Source organism: Artemia franciscana, chromosome 2, assembly GCF_032884065.1.
Source record: "Artemia franciscana chromosome 2, ASM3288406v1, whole genome shotgun sequence".
Taxonomy (NCBI): domain Eukaryota; kingdom Metazoa; phylum Arthropoda; class Branchiopoda; order Anostraca; family Artemiidae; genus Artemia; species Artemia franciscana.
Genome location: NC_088864.1, coordinates 35,819,027 through 35,833,854, shown reverse-complemented (window position 1 = coordinate 35,833,854; position 14,828 = coordinate 35,819,027). Strand labels below are relative to the sequence as shown.

The 14,828-nt window shown below is 35.3% G+C and overlaps 1 protein-coding gene across 1 annotated transcript in view; it reads right to left on the bottom strand.

Moving 5' to 3' along the window:
- Window positions 1-5,787: 5,787 nt before the first annotated feature.
- The window catches only part of LOC136040858 (eukaryotic translation initiation factor 2 subunit 3-like), a 31,325-nt gene continuing 22,284 nt past the window's right edge, over window positions 5,788-14,828 (bottom strand). The window contains exons 7-9 of the mRNA XM_065725244.1: window positions 13,027-13,196; window positions 11,812-11,984; window positions 5,788-5,952 (exon numbers count right to left, since the gene is read on the bottom strand). Of these exons, the coding sequence (XP_065581316.1) occupies window positions 5,886-5,952; window positions 11,812-11,984; window positions 13,027-13,196 (410 nt within the window). The 3' untranslated portion in view covers window positions 5,788-5,885. The remainder of the gene's footprint in view (window positions 5,953-11,811; window positions 11,985-13,026; window positions 13,197-14,828) is intronic.

The following is a 14,828-nucleotide window of genomic DNA, read 5'->3' as shown; positions in this document are numbered from 1 at the left end:
CGTTTACCACACTAACGTTGATCGAAAAAAAAAAATCCATGAGGAAATTCCTTACCTTATAATATGTTGCTTAACTGCGTTGAAACTGATCATTCCTCAAAAATGAATATTCATTTGTCATCAATTTTATAGTGAAGTACTAATCACTATGGTTGTCAGAAGAAGTCGCCTTTTCAAAGAATTCAGACGAGCGCATTGGAATCTTGAAACGTTAATATTGTTACTGGCGATACAAAAGACACTAGAAATGTACCAGTGCTATTGGGAAATGATGAACTTATGGATGCTACCAAAGGGATTCATATCGCACATAATAAGTGCAATGGTTCCAAGTTAACATGAAAATGACTTAGTTTTATATAGATCCAAGTACAAAGGGTTACAAAAATATAGTGCCCTAGATCCCAAAGTGACAGAGGACAGGACGATTCTTCTCCTGCCCCTTTCATTCTGCCACCGTCTATGAATGATATGTTTTTTTTCTGCAATGAGAGATCTCTAACATTCTTGGAACCCCATTTTGTACCATTTCTCTGCCTTAGTCCTAAACACAGGAATAAAATGACTAGCTCAACCACAATATTGTGGCAGCACTGTTGGACCTGTATGAAGTCTAAGCGTCCTTTTTTTTCTGCTTCTTCTTTTTTTCTTTGCTTCTAGCAGGCCATTGGAACATCATAGGAATATTTAAGGGCTTATTTTGAAGCTGTTTATATCTAATCACTTCAGTATCTAAGTGCAGTATATTTTGAGAATGCCTTTTTTTGGAGTCTTTTCATTGAAAATGGCCTTTTCCGTATTTTGACTTAAAAATGGAAAAACAAGCCAAAGTGTACCTTTTGGGTGGCATATGGTACTTTCTGATGGGGCTAATAAATCGACATTATAAAAGGCGATTAGATATAAAACTAACTTTTAAACAAATCCTTAAACGGCTATCTATGTTCCCGTGCTCCGCCCAGCCTTTCCGTAACAGAAATGGCACCCAAATTGTACTTTATTGGGCGCCATGTGGCACCTTATAATGGCATTATTAAGTCGAATTTATTAAAAAGCGATCAGATATAAAAATTAGCTTTAAAACCCCTTAAACAGCTCTCCATGATGCTCCAGGGCCCTGACGAGCCTTTCCATTCAGCAAATGGCATCCGAATTGCACTTGTTGAGTGCCATATGGTATAGTATATTTCTGTGTCAAATATATTATATACTATGCCATATGACATCCAATAAATGTAACTTGGGTATCATTTCAGGAATGGAAAGTCTGGGTGGGGCACTTGAACATTTTAGAGAGCTGTTTAAGGGCTCGTTTTAAAGCTAATTCTATGTCTAATTGTTTTTTATAATGCCGACTTGATAACGCCATAGTAAACTGTCATGTGGTACCTAAAAGGTGCACTTTGGGTTGTATTTCCATTTTTAAAAAAGGGCATTTTTCAATGAAAAGACCTCAAAAAAGGTATTTTTCAAAATATAGACAGGAACAAACTAGGGGTGGGACCCCCCCCCCCCATTTGTTGCTTTTAGCTCTAGGTTGTCTTGAATTTCTAGCATGTAATGAACGGGTGTTTTGAAACAGTAAACACTATAAAACATAATCTTATGGACAAGACTCTTATCGACGAGTCTAATGGTAACAGCTCTACCTTGTGGCTGTAGTAACGCTGGTTGGAATAGTAGATAAATTAATTTTTTGAAAAGCATATCCCATCCAAATCGCCAATTGATTTCTAATGATCAGTTCTTCTAAAATGTTGAAGTCAAAGAAGTAAAAATAATGAAAACACAAATATCCATAAAATATATTCACTTAAATAACATGTTATTTTAATAATTCCGTAGATGATTGAATTGTTTTGATAATTGACTCTTTGTGACTAAATAAAAAAATGTTTTTTTTTTTTCAATTGAAACTAAGGAGCAATGTTACAAGTTATAACAAACATAAATTATTACATATCTGAGGGTGGCTGCCCCTTCCTAAACTCTCGCTCTTTACGCTAAAGTCTCAAAATTATTTTAAAATACTTTTCATTCGCTTTTTCTTACGTTTCAGAAGTTTTTTTTAAAGAGTTATGATAAAAAGTGAAGCTTTAGCGTAAAGAGTGAGGGTTGCTGCTTCATGCTGCTCTTTACTTTCAGCTGAAAAAACTTGTTTTTCATTTAATTTCTGACCATTTTTCAAATCCCTCCATGAAATCCTCTTCCTTCCCTCCCCCGTGTAACATTTACCCTGAGAAATTTACCTTTGAAACGTTCTTCCCCACAGAAAGTTCTCCCCCTGGCAAATTACCCCCCCCCCCCCCAAAAAAAAAGTCTACGCATTTCCTAATGACAAATAGTATATGCGAACATTGGGCAAATTGCGTAACTTAAAGCCTTTTCCCAGGGGACTATGGGGGGTCATGCCATCTCCAGATAATAGTTAATGGACCTTTCAACTATGCTGATTCAAATGGCTATCTCAAAATTTTGATTAGATGTCTTGGGAAAAAAGGGACGTGGGAGGGGGAGGGAGACTAGCTGCCCTCCAATCTCGTTCACTTGAAAAGGGTACTAGAACTTAATTACAATTCCAATGGACCCTCTCACGATCTTCAAGGACCATTGATTCGATACGATTACCCTAAAAAAAAAAAAAAAAAAACATTCACGATCTTTCTTTAGACTGAAAAATATAGAATTCCGTATTTTTGTTGATACGAGCTTAAGACCTCTACAACAGGGTCCTCTGATATTCTGAGTTTGATGGTATGAATTTCGTTAAGATCACTTCACTTTTGGGGGTTTTCCTCCTTTTTCGAAAATCAGGCGTATTTTCTGAGTCTCGAAGCAACCCTAAACTTAATAAATTTTTGTATTTTCGGTTACTATTGGCCCGAGTCGCTCCTTACAGTAAGTTTGTTTTGCCAGAAACTGTTCCCAGATTTTAAAAGCAAAGTTTAAGAGTGATGCATAGTTAATCCCCAATTTTGCCAAAAACTCGAGTTAACTTCTTGAGTTTCTTTGCCAAAGTTGGAAAAAGATGTTTTTATAAAGTTTTTGTGAATATATTTAAAACATAAAAAATTAATTCAAAAAAGCAAAGTTTTGATGAAAGTTGAGAACGAAGTAGAAACGTAAATCAAACAAAATTACTGCTTCGCGATTTATGCAATATATTTTTGAAAAACTGTTTCGATCAAACTGGCTCGTGATATTTCCCGATATTTTGAAGGATGCTGAAAAACTAGCGCTTTACCGAAAACTGAGCTTTCTTGTTTTTAAAGAGTTAAAATCTGCCGTACAATTTATTAATTTTATGCCCGGTAAGAGACTGTTTAGTGCTTTAAAGATTATTCATATATTTTTGCGGCCATTTAAGGATTTTCCTGTTTCTATTCCCGTTTTGTTGCGTCAGTTTTGTGTTTTCAGTGAAGCGCTAGTTAGGGAAATATCACGAGCCAGTTTGTTTGAAACACTTTTTTATGTTGCATAAACCGTGAAGCAGTATTGTTTTTTCGTTTTAAGTTTCAACTTCGCTCTTTGCTTTCAAACGGAAAACTCTTGTTTTAAAATGATTAATATTATAAGAAGATATTCTGGAGATGGAGCCAATGAACCATGACGTGTCGTAAATACTTTTATATTTCAGTCTAATTCTGGAAATGATGCCTGCTAGAACGGCCCTTTCCACTCAAAATAAGAAACCTGGCTTGAGGAAATCGAAGCTTGGCAGTACAGCTTCAAATAGTCCTTCCAACATTGTCTATAAAACTTCACGTCAGCTCTGGCTCAAGTATAATTGAAAACCATCCTGCTTGGTTCAAGGGAAGAATTTTACACCGTTTTCCAAAAAATTCTACCACAATTCGTCAATCCAACCTCAGGTTTTCACTTCCTAAAACCTGCAGAGGTTAGACCCTAGCCGCTCACTTCCTAAAAACCACAGAATTAAGACTTTAGCCACTGTCTGTTGATCAACCAAAGTCTTGCCCCCCCCCCTCCCCCAAAGAAAAACGAAGTTTGAATTATATGGGTTAACTACATTAAGCTGTATTTTCAAAAACTTTATTAAATTCAAAATTAGAAACGAAAGATATTTGAAAAAGGATCTTTTTATTTCTTTTTTTTTTGAGTGGAATGTCCTTATTTGATAAAGCATACACATTTTGAATAAATGTCAAAAGAGAGATCTTTTCATTTTTTTATAGAAAATAATAAAAAAGAAGTTTTTAGTGAAATTTTGAAATTTCAAGTTTTGTATTCCATGTAAAACATGAAGTTTTGCAACGAGTCACAGCTGTAACTTGCACCAAAAGGACAATATAATGAAAAGAGAAATCATCAATGCAACAGCACAAAAACATAATAAAAAGGAAAAAAAAGGAAGACAGAAGGAGAAAAGGAAGACTGTTTTCCTACATTAGTAATTAATATAGATCAGTACTTGAATCAGGCCTTAACCCTACTCACAAATGCCCCCCATCCCCCGCGCGCCTTCTTTCCCCAAACGCATCCAATAAAAATTTTGATATAGCATCTTGTTAAAAATAGCTCAAATATCAGATAACAAAAACTCCGAGGTTGGCAAAACTCTCTAGAGCTCGGGAGCAGGTGTTATACCCCGTCGGTATATAAGGTTTTTATGAAATGGATGGTCGTATAAACTTAAGAGAGGGCTCATTTGATTGAAAATTGAAAGTCCTAGTTCCTTTCTTACAAGTCAAAAGTGATCAGAGGGCACATATTCCCCCTCACTCACTCTCTTTACCCTAAATACATCCGATCAAAATTTTGAGATGGTCATGTTGTTCGAAATGGTCCAAATATCAGATAACAATAACTTCGGGGTCAACATAACCCTTCAGAGCCCAGGAGAAAGGTTGTAACTTATGCCCCGGGGGCATATACTGTTTTTATGGAACAGGCGGTCGTATAAGCTTCGAAGGGGACTTAAATGATTAGAAAGTGAAAATTCTAATTCTCTTTTTAAATAGCAAAAAGTAATCGGATGGCGAACAGCCCCCCCCCCTCATGCCCTTTTATCTCAAAATGCATCTGATAAGAATTTTGAGCTAGTCATTTTGTTCAAAATAGACCGAATATCATAAAAAAAAACTCTGGAGTTTACACAGCCCCCCAAAACCAGGGGCAAGCTTTGTAAATTATGCCCTGGGGCAAATAAGGTTTTTTATAGAAGGGTGTTTGTACAAAAATCGGAGGGGGCTCATTCAATGGAAAATTAGAAGTTATAGCTTTCTTTTAAGAGTCAAAAGAGCCTGGAGGACAACTATCCCCCCCCCCCAGCCGTCTCTTTCCGAAATCCACCCGATCGAAATACTTATATAATTGAATTCATTAGTTTCAGATGTACCCATTCGTGATACGCTTTGACTTTTTTTTAGAATAATATAATTGCTTAAGAATTGGAAAGTTTTCCCATTTTTGCACGATGTTATGTCTTTCAAATATGTAATTTGGGAGATGGGATAGAAAGCTGTAGGACTGCAGAAAAATATCACACTAAAAATTACTCAGGAAACATAATCTAGAATCTTCTAAAACTAGAACATTCAAACTCGGCCTTTTTTTTTATTTTCGACCAAAATGAACAGGACAGCACCCAGGAGTAGTCACATTATCTTTTATTACATATTTAAATTTTGCAAAATGAGAAGCATAGTCTTTAGCCAATACTCAGAAGAAAAGCGTCTTAAAGCTTCACCCAACGCCCCCCCCCCATAGGCAAAAACTTGCAAGACTAGTGCTTTGCAACATACTAAGGTAATAAAAAATTGAGACTAAGAATTAAATCAGAACTTTAATGATTTTATACCACATCGTGTATATGTAAAAACTGATTGAGTACACCAATTTCCATTTTGTTACTAGAAGTGCTCTTAGTGTCTCCCCGTAGTGGCAGGTCTGATGGTCGTGCATTTTCTGATTTGTCCCCATCCAATCAGTCTAGAAAAGATAAACAATATGATTCACTAATCGGAATTCAGCTACATTTTAAATGAGACTTAATGGTAACATTTTGTGTGAATAGAATCAACTGTCATCACTTTGGATGAACTGAATTTCAAATTTAAAAAATCGCAATTAACTATTTTAGAAGAAACACATTTTGAATTTTCAATTAAGATTTTGGTAGGTGCCTAGAGAAGTACCTATAGAGAAGGAAACGTATTAAGAAAAACAATTAAAACTTTATAATACGTAGAATAATTGTAGCTAATACATTTTGCACGCAGCTGCTTTATCTTCACTTATTTCAGTGTTTTCCACTTCTCTAATATATTTTTGATTTTTTTATTATAACTTTTCTTTACTTTTGACTTATCCCTGAAGTAGAGTACCCTTTACAAAATCTGTTTGTAGAAAACGCTTAAGTAATTGTAGTGGCGTCAATATGAAATTCATGAAAAAAAGTCTATTGACTGAAGACAATTCTGCGAAAAAAAGAGAAAAATTTCAGCATCCACCAAATTTTCTTATCCCACCAATGGCTGATTAAGCTTAGGCTAATTTGTTGCTCAAGTGAAATTCGTAATTTGTCTAATTGCTTCCTGGCCACATTGCTTGAGCTAGGAAAACACCAGTTTCATGTTTCGATTAACCCCGCTTTGTTGAGAAAAAAGGTCATTTAGCCTATATCCTTTGTTACGTCGCAAAACCAACAAACATTTACCACTATTTATATGTTTAAAATGGTCTGCAACGTAATTAAGTCTATGTGGTAAAGTAACTTGAAGGAGTAAAAACTCAAATGTGATTTATTGTTTAAAGAAAGTAAAGGACTAAAGTTAAAAACTTTAGAAGGTCATATCAGAAGGATTTGATGTTTAAGACGAATGAGAAGATGAATGAAAAATTTTGGACAGCCAAGCTAACACTAATATACGGATATAGCTACTGTGATTCCAAAGACATTAACCGTTATCATATTTACATCATTATAGACTCTACACTGGACTTATTGGTCTATTTCGCCTTTCAGTATCTCATGTGGTTCTTGAGACACTTAAGAGTCCAAAATTCATTGCTTCCTAAAGACTTTCACAAATACTATAGTCTATTAGAAAAATAAAGCTACTTCGGATACAAACAATAGTTTCTCTTAAGCCATGCATCACTTACATGTTAACATCTCATTTAAAAATACTTTATGAAAATGCGCTATATTATAACAGATATAGCACAACTATAAATATAGCAAAAATTATAATATAGTTTCGACACATCAGCACAATGAGACGCAATGTACAAGAGATTAATTGAAACATTTACATAGTTTCTTTTTCCCTCTTATGGCACTACTTTTTTTTTCAGTTTTCCAAAAACCAAGTTTTTTAATGGTTACTACTATTAGTGGTATTTAATGGTTATACTATTATACATTTTTTTCAGTTTCTCTACTTAATAATGCAAGTTTTAGATAAAATTTGAATACTCAGTCGAAAACATTTTAAATAGCAGCAGTTTTACTATATAATTTTGGCGGGATGGTAAGGGGAATATTTATTTTATATGAAATGAAAATTCATATAAACATGTGCAATTTTCTATCTTCTACAGGCCTTAATCCATCCTGTTCCCCTCCTGTAGACGGCCGTGAATATACGCGAATTTTAATCCACCATTTTATCAAAAGGCCCTATCAAAGTTATATTTTTGTGCAACTATTCGTTAGTTTAAATAAATGCATGTCGAGATCTTTTATTAAAATTTGTGTTTTATTGTCTTAAAAAAACACGTCATGAATCAATACAACCAGTATATTTCCCTAACTTTTTGCCTTTTTGATTTATCCCAAGTCCTGGAATTTTCATTGAGCTGTCTACATGTGGCCTGAAATTTTAAAGCAGATAAGCACAGAAAAAAAAAATACATTCTTCTCATTAAGAATCGATATAACCCAATACTCTTCCAAAACTTATTATTCTCATTAATGTTCCCTTGCTCCAGTCTAATTACACCGCAAGTTTCATGCCAATAGGAGAAAAACAGTTTTTGACGTATTTTAGGTTTCCACAACTCGACACAGCCCATTTTATTTTATTCCAAAATGAATTTTTCCTCTTAGATTTTTCGATCCAGTATAGCTAGTATAACCTAGTAATTTTTGAGCCGAATTTGGACCTACTTGGCTGTCACGCATCATAACAACTATTTAATACAAATTGTCTTAATTTTGGCCAATTTGTCCCTGTTTACGCGCCCTGTAAGTCTAAGCCAATATGAGGAAACAAAATTTGTTGACCCACGTTCAGGTGTCATATATAGATACAACTGGCTTTTTTCCATTGAAATATTCTTATTTTCATTGAGGTCTACTTAGTCTTGTCAGCATACCCTGTAAGTTACAAACTTATCGGAGCTAAAGTTTTCGGGTACTATAAAGCGATACAGCAAAAAATAAGCTTCAAATTTGTTTTCTGTACAGGGTTCCACCTGGCCAAGGAATTCTGAATGTCACCATCAAGCCAATTGGAGAGATACAATTAAAGCCCCATTTTAGTGCATGCCAGACTTAGACAGATTTTAGAAGCGCCAAAATTTTATTGCGTCTTTTAGTCTCGAGTGATTGAAGACAATCAAAGTCAAGTAACTAGGCTAAACAAAAGCATTACAAGTCTCAGCTGACAAAAATAGATTTGCGCCCAATTCAGGCAAAATAACTTTTTCAAGTTCTTTCTGTTTATCCTCAAGGTTTCTCCCTCAATCCATTAGCTTTCGGATATAATTATCACTCCAAGACTTTTGTTCTACATCCCTACTGGATAGATTGCAGATCTCGTAAAGGCTTGTAGGACATAATAGTTCAAAAGAAAAAAACATTTTTAGCAGTCCCCACCTGCCCCCCTTCCCCTTGATTCAAAACTTGAGACCCACTTGACCCCCCAACACTCTCTGAAAGCTTCAACTTAATACTCCAAGCCATTACTGGAATATTACAGATGTGCAAATATGATAACCTCGCACGACATAGTCTTTTGATTAGCCTCGCTACTTAGACATCAATAAATTATAATTTCCATAGGGGTCTATAGTGCAGAACGTTAAGGTGGATCGAAGATATAGCGTTTTTAGCCTTCCTCAAACAACGTTTGAAGTCCCCTTGTCCCTTTTGATCACCTGTAAGTTTCAATTGCATCCCCAAACTGTTCCCGCGTGTTGCAGTGTCCTTAGATTCACCTCAAATCAAAATTTAGTTGAGATATTGGAGATACCCTGTTTTGTTAACGTGGGTAAACATAGTGTCTTTCAATTTACGCCGATTCTTCACCATGAATAGATTTTACTTAAAGACAGACTTTTAGACAAAATATATTCAAACCTTCTCCACCCCCTCTCCCAAGTTAAAATTCGAAGCCAGTATGCCCTCCAACCACCCATAAAATCCCCCCAAAATTTCCTTTCAATCGCCCCAGATGTTCACGAGATACTGTGGATGTTAGCTGAAAATTCTGGCAACTTGCAAGGTGTTTTCTTATATACCTTGCAACTTAAACGTAGATGAATTCACAGCTCCGTAGCAGCTTCTTTCTCTGCCACTAGCTAAAGGTTTCAACTAAATCCCCAAAGCCGTTGCCGAAATTTTGTAGATTTAGTATTTTGATAACCTGAATGCACGCAGTGTCTTCTGATTTAGTACCCTTGCTTCTCAATATATAATTCAACATCCTTTCCCCCTCCTCCTCTACTCAACACTAACAGAGAGTTTAACTTGACACCCCTAAGCCAATTCTGGCAGAAGGTCAATTCAAGAAAATTTGGGGGGAGGAATATGTTTTAAATCTAGGGGGAGGGGTAATTCTGTTGTCCTTTGAATTTCTTTTTATGAAGACCCCAAATAAGGTGTTCCTTCGAATCTAGAGGGGCAATTCCACAGAGCTCCTTCTACAAAAACATATTCATTTTACGCAACTTACTCCAGTTTCACTGAGACTGTTATAGCAGCCACGGATTTCCAGAAGATAAGAATTAAGGATCCTAAGTCTTATCAAAAAGCTTATCTCTTTGATAAGCTCGTCAGAAAATAAGCTTATCTTTCTATTTCGAAGTTGGGCAAATATTAGCAGTCGTCCAAGTCTCTAATAATTACACATTTTCAGTCACTTTTTATAACTAGTTATCAGACTTACTGCCATCTACTTTAGAGCTTTTTTGGATTTATGTTGATGCTGAAAATTAATAGCTTTGCACTGAAAGAGATGCATTAAGATCGGACGGGTGATTTTCAGCACTGATTATCAGGAGATCATTTGTAGAAAATTTTAACATTTCGGAGGATAGATGTCTTTTTAATGATATAAAAGCACAGATCGCGCTTTGGGATGTTCAAGGAGGGAACTCACTGAATATTACGCATTTTAAAGCTACTAAATTCAAGTTTTACCAGCAAAAAAGATGAAATAACTGTTCAATCTAATAATTGTTCTAAATAAAATTGTAAGTAAACGTAATTGTAAATAAAATGTGTTGGATAACGTTATCCAACCTTCTAGAATTTTATTGTTTTAAGCTTTTAAGTATTAAAAGCGGAAGTATACAAGCCTTGGGAAGCGACCCAAGCTTTCAGAAAAAAAAATTCAGACAACTTCAATCAATTTCAACTTGACTCTTTTGAAATTAGAATAATTGCGTCTTTTTTCTCTAATGGAACAATAATTATCAAATTCCCTTATATATATTCTAATCCTCTCCCAATTTACAATGGTGTGCCCCAGGGAAGCCCCTTGGACCCAATTTTGTTCCTCGTAACGATAATAATCTCCGTGTCAATAAAAATTTAAAAAGTAGCACAATGGACATCCTGGAACAAATACCAGATGAAGCTGTTAGTAATGATAGGACAATCAACGCTTTAAAGTCAATAATTTTAACGATTAATTTTCTTCTTTTATCTACTTAATCCTCCCTAAAATGTCAGTATTATGAAATTACTGGGTATTACCGTTTCAAGCGACTTAAAATGGAATTATCCTATTAATGATATTTGAAAACGTGCAAATACCGTATTTTCCCCCTTTAACTCCATGAAAAAACTTGAATGTCCTAAATCGCATCGTCTGAGAGTTTTTCTACCAATACTTGAGTAAGCGGGTCCAGTTTTGCATCCTGATATCTCCAATGTATTATCAGAAAGGATAGCCAAAAAAGGCGTCTAAGAATTGGCATCAATTAGGGTGAAGCCCCTTATATCCTCTTTCTTCAGAGAGTCAATCTGGTCACCCTCAAGGAAAGGAGAATAAAAATTACCTTGTGTTTCGCCAACAACGCCCTCCATAACCCCTCGACAAATTCACTGTTCCCAAGTTAATCTCCCTCCTTCTGCTTCAACAAATATCTCCCTTCTTACTCCAATAAAATTGCACACTGAAAGATATGAAAGAAATTTCACCCCGAACATATGAAGATGTTAAATAAATGAGCCCCTCCTCCCCTTTTTTACCTTGCAATTGTTTAATGTTGATTTCGTAGATTTTGTTTTATTATTATTAAATTACATTTTGTAGGTTTTAGTAACAAAATTAAGTTGTCGTTTTTTTTCCTGCGAGTTTTAAATATTTTTTTTAAAGATCTTTTACAACCTTCTAGATTTTCTTCTCACTTTTACTTTTTTTTTTGTGTGTGCGTACTTTTTGACTCCAAAGTGCGAATTCGGCCACATGGGCTTGTGATAGTCATTCTTCAGAAATAAAACCTTATCTTGCACATATTTTTTCAAAAAAAAAACTTGAAAACATTTGTCTGCTTTTCACATGCACAAAAAGCGCACTAGTTTCTCAAGAGCAATGAGGAAATATAAAATCTAACCTCCAGTGTTTCTCAATTCTCCTACTTAAAGCAATTTTTTCTCCTACTTCGGTGCAAACTGGAGCATGAAGACTAATTCTTGCCAAATCTACTTTAATTGCAATGACTCGTCCACCAGTGGTTAATGAACCAATATTTAACATAATTGTTTCACCTTTAGCTAATTTCTGGACCTGCAAAATGAATTAAAATCACAATTTCAAAGTTCTTAAAAAAAGAAGCAGAAGAAACAAAACAATGAGGAAGCAAATGAAGGAACTACTTTTCGTATTAGTTGCCCAAGCCCAGGTTTTGAAAATTCTGAAGTATCAATAGCTCAAGAAATGAGATTCAATATGTTTTGGCGCATTCATGGGTACACTGGCCAAGATTTGAGGCTCTAAAATTATACGATTGCTTTTCGTGGTAGATAGAAGAAGGTAAATTCAACATAAACAAGGCTGAGGTGTTTCATTTATTCTTTTCACATTTTAGCAGAAGATTCATACCATAAACAACGACATAGACAAAAATTACCGAGCTCCCGTTTTAACTTACGCAAAGAAGAAACTAGTCAAAATGGATTAAAAACAGAATAAAAACATCTATTTGGTTTGAAAATTATGTCTTTTCTTGATTTGATTCACTTTCACACAGAATCCGTTCAACTGAGTAAATATAAAGACATTTAAGATTAGGTATAAATACATGAATTTTACAAGGTTATCTTGGATAAGGCATTAAACATCTCCGTAACAAAAATCAGTTTAGGCAACGATATTATCGTAATTTTGGGATATCAATTTTTGATCGAAATACCTACAGTCACTCAACCACACAACTTGAACACTAAACACTGTACTAGATAGACCCCTACTTAAAGATGATTCCTGTGTGCAATATTTTATTCTTCACTTAAACAACTTATTTTGTTCCTTGGCATTTCACTACATTCATTGTACTATTAAAAAAAAATTTTTACTCGCATCATAAATTTAGACTACAGCCGAAGAAAAAATTTAAATCAGAAAAGAGGCAGTCATATTGCATTTTTTTTTTTTAACAGCAAGAGAGTTGGGCGACAAAAAACTAACCTGCAGCATGAATTATTTGACTTATACGAATACGATATATATACTGAAAATTTCACAACTGACCAACTATGTGCAAAGCATTAACACTACAACTATCCTAAAGTCCTTTATAAAAGTAGTATGTAGATCTGTTTGTCTTTACCTTGGCTCCCTTTTTATCTCCTTCGGTTTTCACTCCTAAAAGTCTTCTCATTAGATAATAAGAAATTTCCATTTCAGTCACAATTTCAGGAAGGCTTCCAATTGATCCAAGAACCTGGCCAACCATTCTATCTGAGCGACAAAGTGTCGGGTCAATCTGAGTGCCAACACCTATAAGAATAAACAACTCACCATAATACAAATACATCAATTACATCCAGATCAGCTGATTCTTAGAAAAAAAAGTTATACAAGTCTTCTTATTTTACATTTTTTGCTAATTGTAATCTTATGTGTTTGTTTGATCGGAAATCTATAACAATGTTTGGCTTTATCAATTAATTTTCCTGAATGTTCCTTAGAACATCATGTCTATGGTTTGTGCTCCAGAAGGTGTCCTCCAATAAGGTAGAGACACCAATACCTCATCCTCTTCAAGATCTGCAACACACACAAGAGAATCTTGAGGGCTAGAGAAGGTACATCCACGCCCTCATGAAGAAATAAGACCCCAGATGACCTTCAAAGACGACTGAGATGACGATAGACATACAAATATAATTTTGCTTTTATAGTTGCAAAAATACGCCATTCAAGGGAACTAGAGTTTATTATTGTGTTGCGAGAGCAACACTTTGGTTTTGTCGTGTTTTTTTTTTTTTTTTTTTTTGTTCCTAGCACCCGATTTCAGCTTATTCCTAGAAAGTGGTAAGGGTCTAACCTCTGCGGTTTTTACGGAAAGTGTGGACCTTAGGCCGGATTGATGAATATGACTTTACATTTTGGAAAGCTTCGTAGAACTCTTGCCTGGGGCTAAAAAGGATGGTTTTTGCTTGTCCTTGAGCCAGAGCCTATAGTGTGTGAAGTGAAGAGGAGTTGTAAAGCCTATGTCAGAGAGGACTATCTGAAGTTATGCAGCCAAGCTTTCGTTTCATCAAACCATGTTTCTGCTTTCGAGTGGAAAGCTCCGTTCTAGCAGGCAAGCAGGCAGGCACCACTTTCAAATTGAAGATGGACTAACATCTATAAGTGTTAAATATATGCGACAGTTACCCTGGCCCACAGCCAATATATCTTCTTTGAGTGATAAATAGAAAAATTTAGAGAAGCAAAAAAGCGGCATTTTCCCACGGGTCCGAAAGTGCTGCCATCTATTGTTTCTACCTATTTCTGTTCGTGATTTCAGCTGAGTTTATCATTCGGTTTTTCGCACTTGGGATTGCGGTAGAGAAATGGTATCAGATGTGCCTCTTAAACTATAAAAGTTCTCTCATTGCTAAAGAAATTAGAGTTTTTCCTTTGCTCCTTTCTAAGTGATGACGTTAGAAAGTTGGCCTACGGCAAAAAAGTCAACTTTTGAACTAAGACAGATAGATTTTTTTTTTCGACGGCAGTCGATAGCTTTTGATGAGCTGATCAAAGTATATGTCATCCATTTTTTTGTACAAAAATTCCTTCATGAGATATACCAGTTTGAAAGTTTAAAGGGGTTGACAACTTCAGTAGTAAGGTACACACTGAAATCAAAAATAGGCCGATACCAATTGTGAGACATATAGGGGAGTTATAAGCAACAGTCGGCTGTTAGCTCATAATCATCCTCGGCAATGAGGGGTTCGCAACTCTTACTAGTTGGTGTACCTATTTTTTGTTTCCGTTGTATTTGATGGTAAGACCAATTTGGTTCCAGTGGTAAGACATGTAGGGGACTTGTAAGTAATAATCGGCTGTAAGGCTACAATCATCTTTAGCAATGAGGAGTTTGCAACTTTTGCGAGTTGGTGTACCTAGTATGTATTTTAG